This window comes from Poecilia mexicana, unplaced genomic scaffold, assembly GCF_051168715.1.
Source record: "Poecilia mexicana isolate PSO_F unplaced genomic scaffold, ASM5116871v1 scaffold_14, whole genome shotgun sequence".
Lineage (NCBI taxonomy): Eukaryota > Metazoa > Chordata > Actinopteri > Cyprinodontiformes > Poeciliidae > Poecilia > Poecilia mexicana.
In genome coordinates this window covers 16691635-16704645 of record NW_028263383.1, presented here as the reverse complement: position 1 = coordinate 16704645, position 13011 = coordinate 16691635, and the positions used below count along the sequence as shown (strand labels likewise).

At 40.3% G+C, this 13011-nt stretch overlaps 1 protein-coding gene across 2 annotated transcripts in view; it reads left to right on the top strand.

Annotated features, from left to right (window-relative positions):
- camkk1a (calcium/calmodulin-dependent protein kinase kinase 1, alpha a) overlaps positions 1–11858 on the top strand; it is a 61488-nt gene extending 49630 nt beyond the window's left edge. Inside the window, exons 13-17 of one of the 2 annotated variants that reach the window (XM_014994686.2) lie at positions 1660–1747; positions 3141–3269; positions 5217–5320; positions 7024–7071; positions 8074–11858. In XM_014994686.2, the coding sequence (XP_014850172.2) occupies positions 1660–1747; positions 3141–3269; positions 5217–5320; positions 7024–7071; positions 8074–8146 (442 nt within the window). In that variant the 3' untranslated portion in view covers positions 8147–11858. The remainder of the gene's footprint in view (positions 1–1659; positions 1748–3140; positions 3270–5216; positions 5321–7023; positions 7072–8073) is intronic. The other variant, XM_014994687.2, reaches the window with a different exon arrangement.
- Positions 11859–13011: the final 1153 nt, after the last annotated feature.

The window sequence follows — 13011 nt, the reverse complement described above, 5'->3', positions numbered from 1 at the left end:
AAATATAAACATGGCAGGCGGGCGGCTGTGTCAGAACAAGGTGTTATTTTGCTAGTAAGGAACCGTCATGGTTGCACAGGAAGCTCTTACATGAGGTTCGCCTGTCGTCTCACGCAGACTGTAATCGCATCGTTTGTATGCTATAAAAACCAATAACAATTAACGGCGCCTTGTTCTGAGCAGCGATGGGGCCGTTTGTACAAATAATGTCACGCCACTGATGGAGACCGGGTTTTCTGATGAATATCGTTTTTGTGCTGTTGTTGGGAAACGCAGGCTGCCGTTACGGATTGAAACCGTTGGCAACTGTTAGTGTATAATTTTAGTCATTTCTGTTTGGGAAAACTGAATTTAGAATTAAAATTGTTACAAAATTAATTGATGAGCCCTTTTTTTTATATATAAATTGTGAATAAAAGTAAAATGATAAAATTAGAGGAATCACAATTAGAGATGCACCAATCAGAATTTCGTGGCCAATTTCCGATAGCTGTTTTTTGTAAAGCTTTGACCTGCTGCTGTCATCTTCTCTTTAAGAACAGTATGTGTACACTGTGCATACTATGAGCAGAGGCAACTTAACTATATTCATGCAAGAGAGGATTTAGTGTCAGGCAAAGAATAAATGTTTTGAATTAACATGTAGTTTAATCTTTAGAATCTTAATTCATCAATTAGTAAAGTTAGCATCACTGGCATAAGAAAAACATCCCGCGCTTTAAACCTTCTCACGTCTCTTTGCTACCTCTGATTTCACTTTTAAACACCTCAGTTTTTCTTAGTTTTGCTTTCCAGACTGCCTGGACAGGGTCAGTCAACCTCTAAATTGGTCAATACTGAACTGCATCAATACCTGTTATTTCTTGGTATTTTAAATATTGTGGTATTAGCTGAGGAAAAATGTGCACATTTTTGAGGATATTCAATAGGTAATTTTACATTTTTCGATTTAGAAATCCCCCCACAAGTGATGTGCCTGCAAGGAAAGTACACCTATGGACACATTTAGCATTTCCACTAATAAATCATTAAAACAAATTGATGTTTAACCAGCGATTGCTCGCTACAACCACCGCAAAACTAGCAAGTTAGCAAGAGTGTTTTGAAAAGCAGTTGAGAAATGGATTTGTAAGTAATTTGTTTTGTAACATTGTCATAATAAAATTGTTTAGAAATATCATATTAATTCAACTATGCCTTTATTACTTGTCCTAATTATCTATATAAACCCTAAATTGAAGGATTGATGTTTACCAAGTCAATGTTTTAGAGTAGCCATGATTATTTCTTGTCTACTTTCAGATAATTTCAATTATGTTTAATCTAATATGTAATTGTCTTAATTATTAATTTAAATACTTGATTCTCTTATTACAGCTGAATTTATGTAGAATAGTATTTGATTTCTGCAGCTTAAATAACATTAAAAAGAGTGCTTGTTTTTAAGTGCTGGTTGATAAAGTTCAGTTCCCAGTCTGTTTTAATTAAGCATGGGCTTTCATTATACCTACTTAATGCAGCGTTAATAATTTTATCATAAAAAACCTGAAAAACACCCGGAGCCGTTTTAAAAACGACGTCGGATGACTTCAGTGTCTGTGTGTGCGGATAAGCGAAGGAGCGTCCGAAAACCTGACCGAGTCTCGTTCTTCATGGCAGACCCAACATCTGCGAAGAGCTGCGGACGTTAATCTTGCGGATGCTGGACAAGAACCCGGACACCAGGATGACCATTCCTGAGATCAAGGTACTGTGGCACGCGGAGTGGTAGTCGATGTTCAGACGTGTGAAGAGTCTGCGGGTTCAGCGTGGCGTTGTTTACCTTCGCACGTTTGCTTTCGATTCCACCGCCTCGCCGGCACGTGAACAGTGGGACTCGTTAAGCTTTTCAAGATGAAAGCCATGTGTCCCTGTGGGCTAAAAGCTGAGTCACTCTGAATCCAGGGGCAGGTCACGGACGGAGCAGAGTGCAGATACCTCTCCCCCCACCGCCCCAACATGTTTCCATGACACAACCCGACGACGCTGAGTCATCTTCTCACCAGAGACGCTGTTTGTGTTTATGGAAAAGGAGATAATGAGCCTGTTAGACATCATGTGTGTCCTTGTGCAGAGACATCCACACACTCTCTCTTTCATACACACACACACACACACACACACACCAGAGAAACATAGGATGAAGGGCGGCGAAGCACCGAGAGGCACCACACTTTCCTTTGACATTTCCCGTGTTTTTCGTTGAAGATGACCAGTCGGAACCGAGTGCTCCACAGACGAGCTAAAGGACAGGCAGCTTGTACTTGGTTCACACCTCAGATGACCTTAAACTGCGTCTCTCAGAGGTGTACTATATATATATATATATATATATATATATATATATACACACATACACTATTATAATCCTAGATATTTATAACTGTAATATTTTATTACATTAGAGCCACAAATATATTGTAATTGGATTTTATATGACAGACCATCAAAAAGTAATTAAGTTTAAATATTATTCAGACTTGTGAAGACGGTGTTGCAGTAATCAATGCAACCAAATATAAGTATGTCTTATTAGCCCTTTAATCCCAGAATTGTTCTTCAGGTGGTAGAAGACTGACTTTTTAACTGTCTTTGTGTTTCTGAAAGTTCAGGTCAGAGTCCATCACCACGCCCAGATTTCGGGCCTGATCTCTAGTTTCCAGCTGTAATAAGTGAAACTCTGCGTTGACTCTAGATCGTTCCTCTTTGGATCCAAAGATCACAACTTCAGTTTTGTGCACTAGCAAAAAAGCGCAGAAAATACGATAAATGATTCTAATGTTTTTATATTTAGCCCCTCCCGACTTTGTTGGACTGATGACACATAACTGCAGGGGGCGTTTTGGGGTATGTTTCTACAAGCTTTGCACATCCATAGACTCATGAAAAAATGCATATAAAGATCTAGTTTCAGAGTACGGTTGAGATGTTTTGGGTAGAAATCAAAATCAGTTTTGATCCGATTTGCTTTATGAAACAAACACGTCACATAACACTTGGAGTAAAAGCTCCCATTGAGAAATAAGGTGTAATGACAAGTGTGGGATATGTAGTCTTTATTGGGGATGTGTGTGTGTGTGTGTGTGTGTGTGTGTGTGTAGATGGACCAGTGGGTGACCCAGGGAGGCACTGACCCTCTGCCTTTGGAGGAGGAGCACTGCTCCATGGTGGAGGTGACGGAGGAGGACATCCAGAACTCTGTCAAGTTTGTCCCCAGCCTCTCCGCTGTGGTAAGAAACACCGATGGTCTTCAGCAGAAATGTGACCAAGAGCAGCACCATAACGTAACATAACATAACATCGCCTCAGCCTTTCCTAATCTGAGCAAAGTTAAAAAGAGCCGCAGAATTACAGAACGGTACGGAAAGTTAAGACACATGGAGAGTTTGCTATGAAGGATACGAGCCCAGATGACTTCCTGTGCGGATGTTTGGAATCACTCTCCTGGTGTGTAAACAAATCCAAATTTTTATGGATTCTCTGAGCTTCACGTTGCACCACATGAATCACGTTCAGCAAGCGGGAGAAACGTTCTGTTTTTGCATCAGGTTGCAGTTGTCCACTTATCAGCCAAAGAGGTAAAGAAAGAGGGATTCCCCCACAAAAAGCTTCAGATCCAAACTAGATCATTGCTCTCCTTTAAGAACTTTAAGTACAGTTTAAAACTGCATGATGGAAGAATCGCGTTCAGGGTGGTTCTTCTAAATTATTAAGCGATGTAGATGTTTGGCGGGTTTTTTTTATTTAGGAGTATAAACTTTGTTACCATCACCTTACTCACAAAGACCCAACCACCGTCAGAAATAACGGCTGTCAGCAGACTTTACTTTGCACGTAATCTGTGTGTTGCGAATATCGCTGGCCTTAACAATGTGGCTCCATTTGCACTGGAGATGATTGTAAATATAATCATGGGGAGATTTGTAACTAGATAGTAGCTCATTTAAATGAATAGAGGTCCTGTTTGAGAAACATTTAAGAAATAGACGGAGAATTAAAAAAAAAGACTTCCAGTAACTTTCACATGCAAAAGACATCCTGTGATTTGCAGCCATGTGTAACATATTATCTTATCTGAACTTTCTGTTTACTGTTCATGTATCGTATTCACCTGTGTGTGTGTGTGTGTGCGCGCGTTTGTTTGTAATACCTTGTGGGGACGATTTTCCTGACATATACTACGTTGTGGGGACCAGGCTCTGGTCCCCACAAGGGGAATCCCTGTTTTTGGGTCAGGGGTCAGAGTTAGGGCTAAGGTATGAATTGGGTTTTGGTTAGGGTTAGGAAAAGGGTAAAGGTAAGGTTTAGGCTGTAGAAATGAATGGAAGTCAATGGAAAGTCCCCACAAAGATAGCAACACAAACATGTATGTGTGTTTTAAAACAGGCATTATTATGTGAAATTGACTTTTTTGAGCTTTACATCATGTTGTGAGTTTTTCCTCGATTCCTTCATTTTTATTTGAGAAATCCTTTAATCTCCCATGGCAACCAGTCAGCTGTGCAAAACGGCTGGGTGGACCTAGCTCCGCCTTCGAGGCGCAGCTCCTCCCCCGAACTGCAATTTCCCAGCTTCCACCGCACAGAGGAACCCTCACCTGCGACTCCCTTACTCGACTCCTTCAGACTAGCTAGCAGCAATTAGCAAACACACTGTGAATCTGTGCATTTTCTGAGCTCATTGCATGAGTTACTTCTCAGTAAAACGCTGGTTAAAAAGAAAAATGTTGCTAAAGGGTTAATTGTGATGACTTCAGAAAGAGCAGGAGTTTTTAAAGAGACAGAATCACAATTTCAAGACATTAAGTTCCAAAGTCAAATTAGTCATATTTGATTTATCGTTTTTGTAACAACTGGAGGTAAGATAGTTACTTCATTGTGCTATAAGATGGCACTATGAGCCTGGAAAACATATAATACTCCCCCTCAACAGCTTTTTATGTGTGAAACTCTGACATATTTTTTAATACACAATCCCCAGTCTACACATTTATAATTTGTTTCCAAGATGTTGAACATTTTTCATAATACGACTCTAATTTCATGTCATTTTTTATCCCTCCCCCCAGCCCCTCTCAAGCTCACAAAAACTAAATAATTCATATTGTTTACTTCTGTCAGCGTCGAATCAAAGCGGAGCCTTCGCTCATGGCGGTCTCCGTCCTGTGTTTGCCTCAGATCTTGGTGAAAGCGATGCTGAGGAAGCGCTCGTTCAGCAACCCCTTTGAGTGCCCGAGCAGGCGAGAGGAGAGATCCATGTCTGCACCTGGCAGCCTGCTCATGTAAGAACACACACAGTCCAGCCTGCAAATATCGCCAGCGCTCCTACATATTTAATACTTCCATATTCCCTCCTCGAGGACGAGCCAACGCCAGGAGCTGCTCCTATTTCCGCCGTAGTCTGAAATTCTGACATTCGCCCCTTTTTTTTTTTTTTTGTCTTTCTGCTCTGTCAGGTTAACTTGCTCTCAGTCTTCTCTGCAGCACCTGCTGCTTTGTGTTGCCATAGCACCATAATTCAGTCTTTCATTCTATGCAGTAGAAGAGCTTACAGCTCTTGTAAGTATGGTGTGTTTTTTTGAAGAGTTGACGGCAGCTTTTATAGCCAGAAGGGTTCAAAGTGACACAGGAGGATTTAGATTAAAACAAAAAAAAAAAACAGGGTGTGATGCTGACCTTGGGTTTCCTGAGCTGTGAGTTGAAAGCATCAACAAAGGGACGATCGCCTCATCCTGCCACGCAGCTTCAACGTACACAGGGCATCCATAGTTGCTGGTCTGATGGTGCCCCTGGGACGGCGGTCTGTGTGAGGGTGTCTGGTTCATTTATCAGATGAGCCTCAGCAGCTCTGTAATCTCCAACTGTGGTGGGTATATGAGATGCTGTCTTATCTATCTGGGCTGAGGCTTGCCCCGCGCTGCAGAGAGCTGCTATTTAAAGGTGAAGGTTATTTTTCAAAGAACAATAGGTGGGGAAAAGTGAGAAAAATCTGCCCCCTGCTGGCAGACAGGAAAAAGAAGAATTGAGGCGTTTAATATGTTCTCTATAGTTCTGCTTTACATTACTTAAGCTTCAGCTTAAAAACAAATGACACATAACACATCATGTCCAGCAAATGGCAAGGAATGTTATTTAAAGGGACAATGTTATGTAAAATATATTTATTTTTGCTTTACATGATGCTATAATGTTATTCCCTCATCCAAAACATACCTGGAGAGTTGCCTTGATTCTTTCATGAATGTTTGAGAAATCCTGTCATTTCCCGTGGCAACCAGTCAGCCTCACAAATCAATTAGTCCCTCACTCGGCTCCTTCAGACTAGCCAGCTGCAATTAGCAAACACCAGGTGGAACTGCGCATCAGCAGAGCTCATTATTCCAGCTGCTTCTCAGTGTAATCCTGGTAAAAATGTTGCTAAAGGGTTAAAAAGGTTTCTTAAAGAGACAGAGGCCCATTTTCAAGGCATTTAGAATACAATGTAAAATTTCTTTTCAGTCATATTTGATATGTACAGCATTTTTATAAGAACTGAAGGTAACATAGTTAATTGATTGCGTTATAAAATGAAACTGGGGCTGGAAAACACGCAACACTGCCTCTTTAAATTACATTTAAATCCAGTTTACCGCTGCAGAACGTGCAGGCTGAGTGGCGTTTCAGCTGCCCTGCTCTCTGTCAGATGGATGATTCCTGCCATCTTGGCCTCCTGGTCTCATTTTTTATCATTTTTACTTGAAAATACAACAGAGAGTTTGTTTTTTTTACTCAGCCCTCCTCAAGCATCAAGTGTTTGATTTTTTTTTTTTACCTCATTTGTCCATCTGTGTTTAAAACCCTTTTAGTCATGCAAAGCTTCAAACCGGTCACTTCGAGTGGCATCAAGTTTGAAGCGTTTTAAATGTTTTGTCGGTTGATGAATCCAACGTGTCGGGCTGGGGGTGGGACCTCGTCACCTGTTGGCATGACGACTCCGCCCACTCAGGGACTCGTGGCCCTTCAGGCCGTCTTTAAAACTGCACCCTTCACGCAGGTAACCCCTTTGTGGCCTATCTGCCCGCGCATCATCATCCTCGCCTTAGGCTGCTCGGCGCTCACTTACAGAACTTTTTCTGTCTCGTGCATCTTTGCACATTTTGTCACATTGCAGCGACAAACTTAATTTTTTTAGATTTTGGGTGGCAGGAAAATGGCTGGCCTGGACACACCATTGCTCCACCTTCTCTCAGGCATGTGTAAGACATACTACAGAGCAATCTTCTTCACTCAAGACATAAATGTAAAACCCAATAACTAATGAATGTAAAATAATAAAGAAATTATAGCTGTTTGAAGCTAATCTGTTCACTTCAAAAACACAAATCTTACCGAATAATTTTGGTCTCGTTTTTAGTGCAAATATCTTAGTTACACTTGAAACAAGACAAAACCAACTCACAAGTAGCTTTTTAGCGAGATATAAGATATAAATCTGCCAGGTTAACTAGTACTTTTTCATCAATATGAATAGATTTGCAGACTTAAAATAATCTCATATGTTTCTGAAAATCTGCTTAGTTTTGTAAGAGTTTGTGTTTTGGCGGTGTTGCTCTGGGTTTTATGTTGAGTGATCAGAGTAAACAAAAAAAATTAAGCCACACTCTTCAGATTTTTTAATAAAAACTAATTTAAAAAAAGTGTAATTTTCCAGCTAAGTGATATTTGTCCACTATTTTGTTTGGTGCATCGCATCACAAAACTGACATCTATGGTTGCAGTGTGACAGAAGGTGGAAAACGATGACACGGGATGTGAATGGTTTTTACAGTTGCTTCTCTCCAGCTGTCATCTCAGAGATGCTTCTGTCATGTTCCTGCAGACCTCCTCCATCATTCTGCTGCAGCTGCTTCTCTGTCCCTCACTCTCTGTGTCTGCAGAGGCTGGAATCATAAGCTTTGGGGATGTTTGGGAGGAGTGAGGGGGGCTCCCTGTTCATTTAGACCGCTCCACATCGGAGGCACAGCATGATCTCTCTCCTCTCCGTCTCTTTGTTTAGAAAGAGCAGCGCGGGGGACGGGCCCAGAGAAGGAGAGCTGGAGGACCTCCACGAAGATGAGCCCTTCTCTTGAGGCGCGACGGGAAGCCGAGCTTTCTGCTTTGACCACTGTGCGCTCATGCCTTCACCCAGCTCCAACCAGTGCCACAGTAAACCGTGTCCATAAACGGATCTGTAAATGTGAAATATCGCTCGCGGATGCTAACGCTAACTCGGCTTGATTCTTAGAAAATCCTTCCTTTTCTTCTGTTCTTTCTGGATTTCTGAGCTCAGCAGCTTACAAGGTGACACACCACTTGGTTTGCTCACTAAAGTAAAAAAAAAGGAAATCTTTCTTTTTTTAATTTCCATGCATGCTCATTATCAGATCACCTACAGGATCTAATCAACAGTTTCTCTCTGACTCTCGCATGTTAACCACACTGGATCGTCTCTTCAGTGAACTACAGGGCTTCTGACTGCTGATCAGTCTTTTTAATATCAGAGGCTGATTCCTTGTTCCTGTCGCAGCCCTTTGTTGTTTTTTTTCTCACACCGGTGCTGTCGGTAACGTTTACGAAAAAGGCAGTATGAAAAGCCTCCGTGCTGCCTTCACGGACCAGCTCTACGACAGACGTCGGGCAGAAAGCACGCTGGCTTTGCTATGCATGCACATATGGCACTGCCCCCTGCTGGTTAGTTCACGCTTCTGCTCCTACTCTGCGATTATCACTGCTGTCAAACACAATCTCTGCTTTTATGTAAATAACAGAGAGGACGTTTTAAAATGCGGCATCCTCAACGGTGGATAGAAACGGAGACGAGAACTCCTGCAGTGTTATCAAAACTGTAAATATATGATACGTATATATTGAAATTTGTTTGTTTTTGCTCAGGATTTTTTTTTCTCACTGGACATTTCAGTGAAAGGCATTTTTTTAACGTTAATTTTAAAAAAAAAAGGGAAGCAAGTCACCTTCAGGTCCAACAGTTTGTATGCAAATGGTTTAACGTGTGCCAGTTCATTAGGATTATTTTCTGTATTTGCTAAGAAAAAAAGAAAAACAAAAAAATGATATGTTCACGCATCACCACATCATTCTGAGGTACAGAGAAAAATATATTGCTTTGCCATTTTCAAAAACTCTTCGTTTACTGAACTGCTTGGCTGACCTTTGAAAAAAAAAAAGTCATAAACTATAACAGACAGAGTGAAGGTAGTCAGCTTTACGGCCTCATAAACCATGGCAGAAGAGGAAATTACAGATTTATTCCGAAAGTTCACAGTTTCTCAAGATAGTTGGCACCGATTCAGAAACCGACACTTGTAGTTTACTTAGGCTGCGTTTACACTGCAGCCTGAAGTGACCCAATTCCGATTTGTATTTTTTATTTTGACGTAATGCGACCTGTATCCAATCTTTTCATGGCACTGTGAACAGCACAGGTCAGATTCTTTTCGAATGCGACCCATATCCGATATGTATCCGATTCAAATGCGACCTAACGTCCAGGTCACATTCATCCGAACTGAGCGTCACTGAAAATCTCACTATTCTGCGTCCTGATAAGCGCAAGCAGGAAGAAAAACAACAACCATGACGGACAATATGAGAATTAAGTTGTTAATATGCTGCTCCATTTGGACAACAACTTCAAATATGTAAGCTAAGCTCCACCGTTAGCCTCCATGTTTACTTCCGCAAACACTGAGCACTTCTTCTTTTTATGGCGGTTGGCAGAACACTTAGAACGCTGACGCTATGGTGCCCTCTAATGCGCATACGGGACACTTTCAGGTCGTTTGCCCGTTCACACTGCAGAACGCATACAGGTCGCATATGTGTGGCAGTGTGAACGGGCCCGTCAAAAAAATCCGATTTGGCAAAAAATCGGAATTGGGTCACTTCAGGTTGCAGTGTGAACGCACCCCTAGTCTCTACGCACTCAGCTGTATAGTAGGAATGTCCTAATCCAATCCCTCGATCGGCTCTGAGTCCCAATCAATTTTTAAAACACCTGCCTCAGTCCCAGACTAAAATAAACTCCCAACAGCTGCTGTAGTCTTATGCTGCATCTCAGTGAGACAAACAGCTGCAATTTACAAACCCAGTTCTTAAAAAGGTTTATTTTCATGTGAAAGCTTTGTAGGGAAAAAAAACTGTATGTCTATGCTATAGACATTATTTTGTTGATATAAAAAAATCAGGGTATTCTGTAACAATTGTTTTTTCCACTCTATCTTGACTTATGCTATGAAAGAGGGACTGTAATGTTTGTTGGGGTTTCCTTTGTGTTTCAGTTGTGACCCGCTCCGTCCTCCGGAGAGAGAGCAGCACAAAAAGCAGCTGAAACACCAGTTATTAAATTTTATGACATTTTAAAAAATAGGTTTATAAAGCAGGACAATTGTTTCTCAAAGTTTTGGCTGCAGATAATCAACCAGAAAAGCATTGAAATATGTTACTAGACAAACCGTATCAAGCATGCTAGCGTTAGCCTAGCTCTTGAGCTAATTGCTCCACAGGGCAACACCGTCTGCAGGAGCAAGACAGGCGACTATTGTGGAATCTACATGCATTTGAGTCGGATACATTTCTTAGTAGCAAATGATAAATACTTACACATCTTAGGTGATTCTTTGTCGGATGATTTTAGTAGCCTTTCGGAACCAAGCTAACCACGTTGGAGCAGCATATTGAGACTGGGATAATATTTCAGTTGCTGTGAATCAAAACCGATTCACAGTCTATTTTTAAATGACTCAGCAGTTTCTAGGACAACAGATCCACATGGAGACATCCCTCTTGCATCGTTTGGGTATTTGTCTCATTTTCACTGGACAGATTTTAAGCACTTCAGTATGAGAATAAAACAGACCAGAACCACCTAATATCCAGTGCAGCCCTTCACGTTCCTCTATCTTGACCTCAGAAATCTGCATTAATGAAACACTGAAAGTGATTTCTGTAGTTTTATGCTCAAGGGTTTACACAGATTTTAAAGTCACTCCACTTTATCACCAAGTGGGTCATGGAGAATGTATAATACGTTTGCAGTTTTGACCTTTGAGTTTGTGCGACTGCTTGCAAGGTGGCCTCTAAAGAAGGGCTCTTGAAACCAAAAAGTATGACCAGCTGTGATGTATTTGCCTGTATTTATTTGCTTTCAAGACTCGCATCATCTTTTTATATTTTGTACATTTCTCTAAATCTACAGTAGTGTGTTTCTGTGCAGACGGCTGTGAAATTGCCCACACATTTTTGACTTGTTGCACTGCCAGAGATCACTCGTGTTGCTTTCTCTTAAATCTATGTTTTAGCAGAACGGAAACACGGCTCACATTGAAATGAAACGATTGCACTTTGAAACACACAGCTTCGTCTGCAGGACGCCATTATGTACAGTTGCCATTATGTACAGTTTCTGAGCTGATGGTTCACCTGTAAAAGACCACATTTACTGTGCTTTTCTTTTTTCTGCGATCAGTCTGCATGTCGCAACCATGTCATCTGCTGTTTGAGAAAATTTAGCAAACTGCTTTTTCTTTGTATAAAAACGACGTGGAGCAGAAACACTGCATTTTAACTGCCGTTTTTGATGTGTATGTTCATATTAGGGAAAAATGTGAATGTCGTACAACAAGGGCAAACTTTTATTTATTTTTATTTTTTTGTCTTTTCTGCTGAAATGATGTAAATTAAAACATCGAGCAGGGTGCAGAGTACAGGAGCAGCCAGAGGGGGCAGCATTGAGTTTGGGAATCTTCTATGATTGAATCCAAATACAGCATTTTTTAAACATGACTCTGAGATGTACTGCTTCATTTATTTCACCTCCTGCATTGGTTCTTCCTTGTTCATGAGTAGGAAACCAAAAAGTAATTCTTCTCGGCGTACAGAGTGAAATTACTTTTAGATTTAATCCGTCTGGAGGCTTTTGCACTTCTAAAATGTGTTTAGAATTCGTTTCTAACCTTAAGGGAATAGTTCTGGATTTTCTTTTAAGTGTAATTAGATTGGAAACATTCCAAGCAGTTATTTCTTACCAGTAGATAACTTTAACTAATGTCATCCTTTTACCACCAATACAAATGAGTTTGTTTTGGACTTAATCCAAGGGAAGTCGAGCCAAATCTACCATCTAAAAACAACTTGAGTGTTAAAGGTGTCAGAACACCATTTTAAAACAATGAAAACCATGACTCCTTTTATTTACGCAGAAGCTGAGTATTTACACAAGATTTCGAGATGGAAGGCAGTGCGGCCTCAACAATTTTCCTGTATTAAACACAAACTCAGAGTGGAAGATGTAAAAATCAAGAAAATCTTCATGTGAAGCACAATAAAACTTTACCTTTTTCAATAAATTTACCTTTATTTCAGTGATGCTTTATGGGCTTCCTTCTCAGGACTTGTTCACACAGGAAGACCATTGGTGGCACACAGACTCAAAAAATCTATTTCCTGTGGAATTATTAGTATTATTAATTTCTAATAATACAAATTGGGGAAGTTTGGGAATTCGGGTGTTTATCTTAAATGAATAGCTTTTTAAAAATATATATTATATAAATATAATATATATTTATACAATATAAGTAAGGGAACTGTTAACAGTTCTATCTCTATCCATAATAGAGATAGATTTATCTCTATTAAATCTATTAATAGAGATAATAGATTTATCTCTATTATAGAGATAAATCCATAATGGAGAGAAATTGAGTTGTTTTATATTGCTGCATTTTCATTAAATAAGATCACATATGTGTTAAAAGTCCGTCTGTTCGTTTAGCACTACATTACCCATGATGCATCTGTTCATTTTTGTAGTTCGAATTTCACATAGATGAGCAAGTTATTTTCTGTGCTTCTGTGAGGCTCGGTGGCATAAAATCCATCCACCATCAATCCATCCTTAATCCCGTGTGTATGAGACCTGTGTGCGTTTTAATTA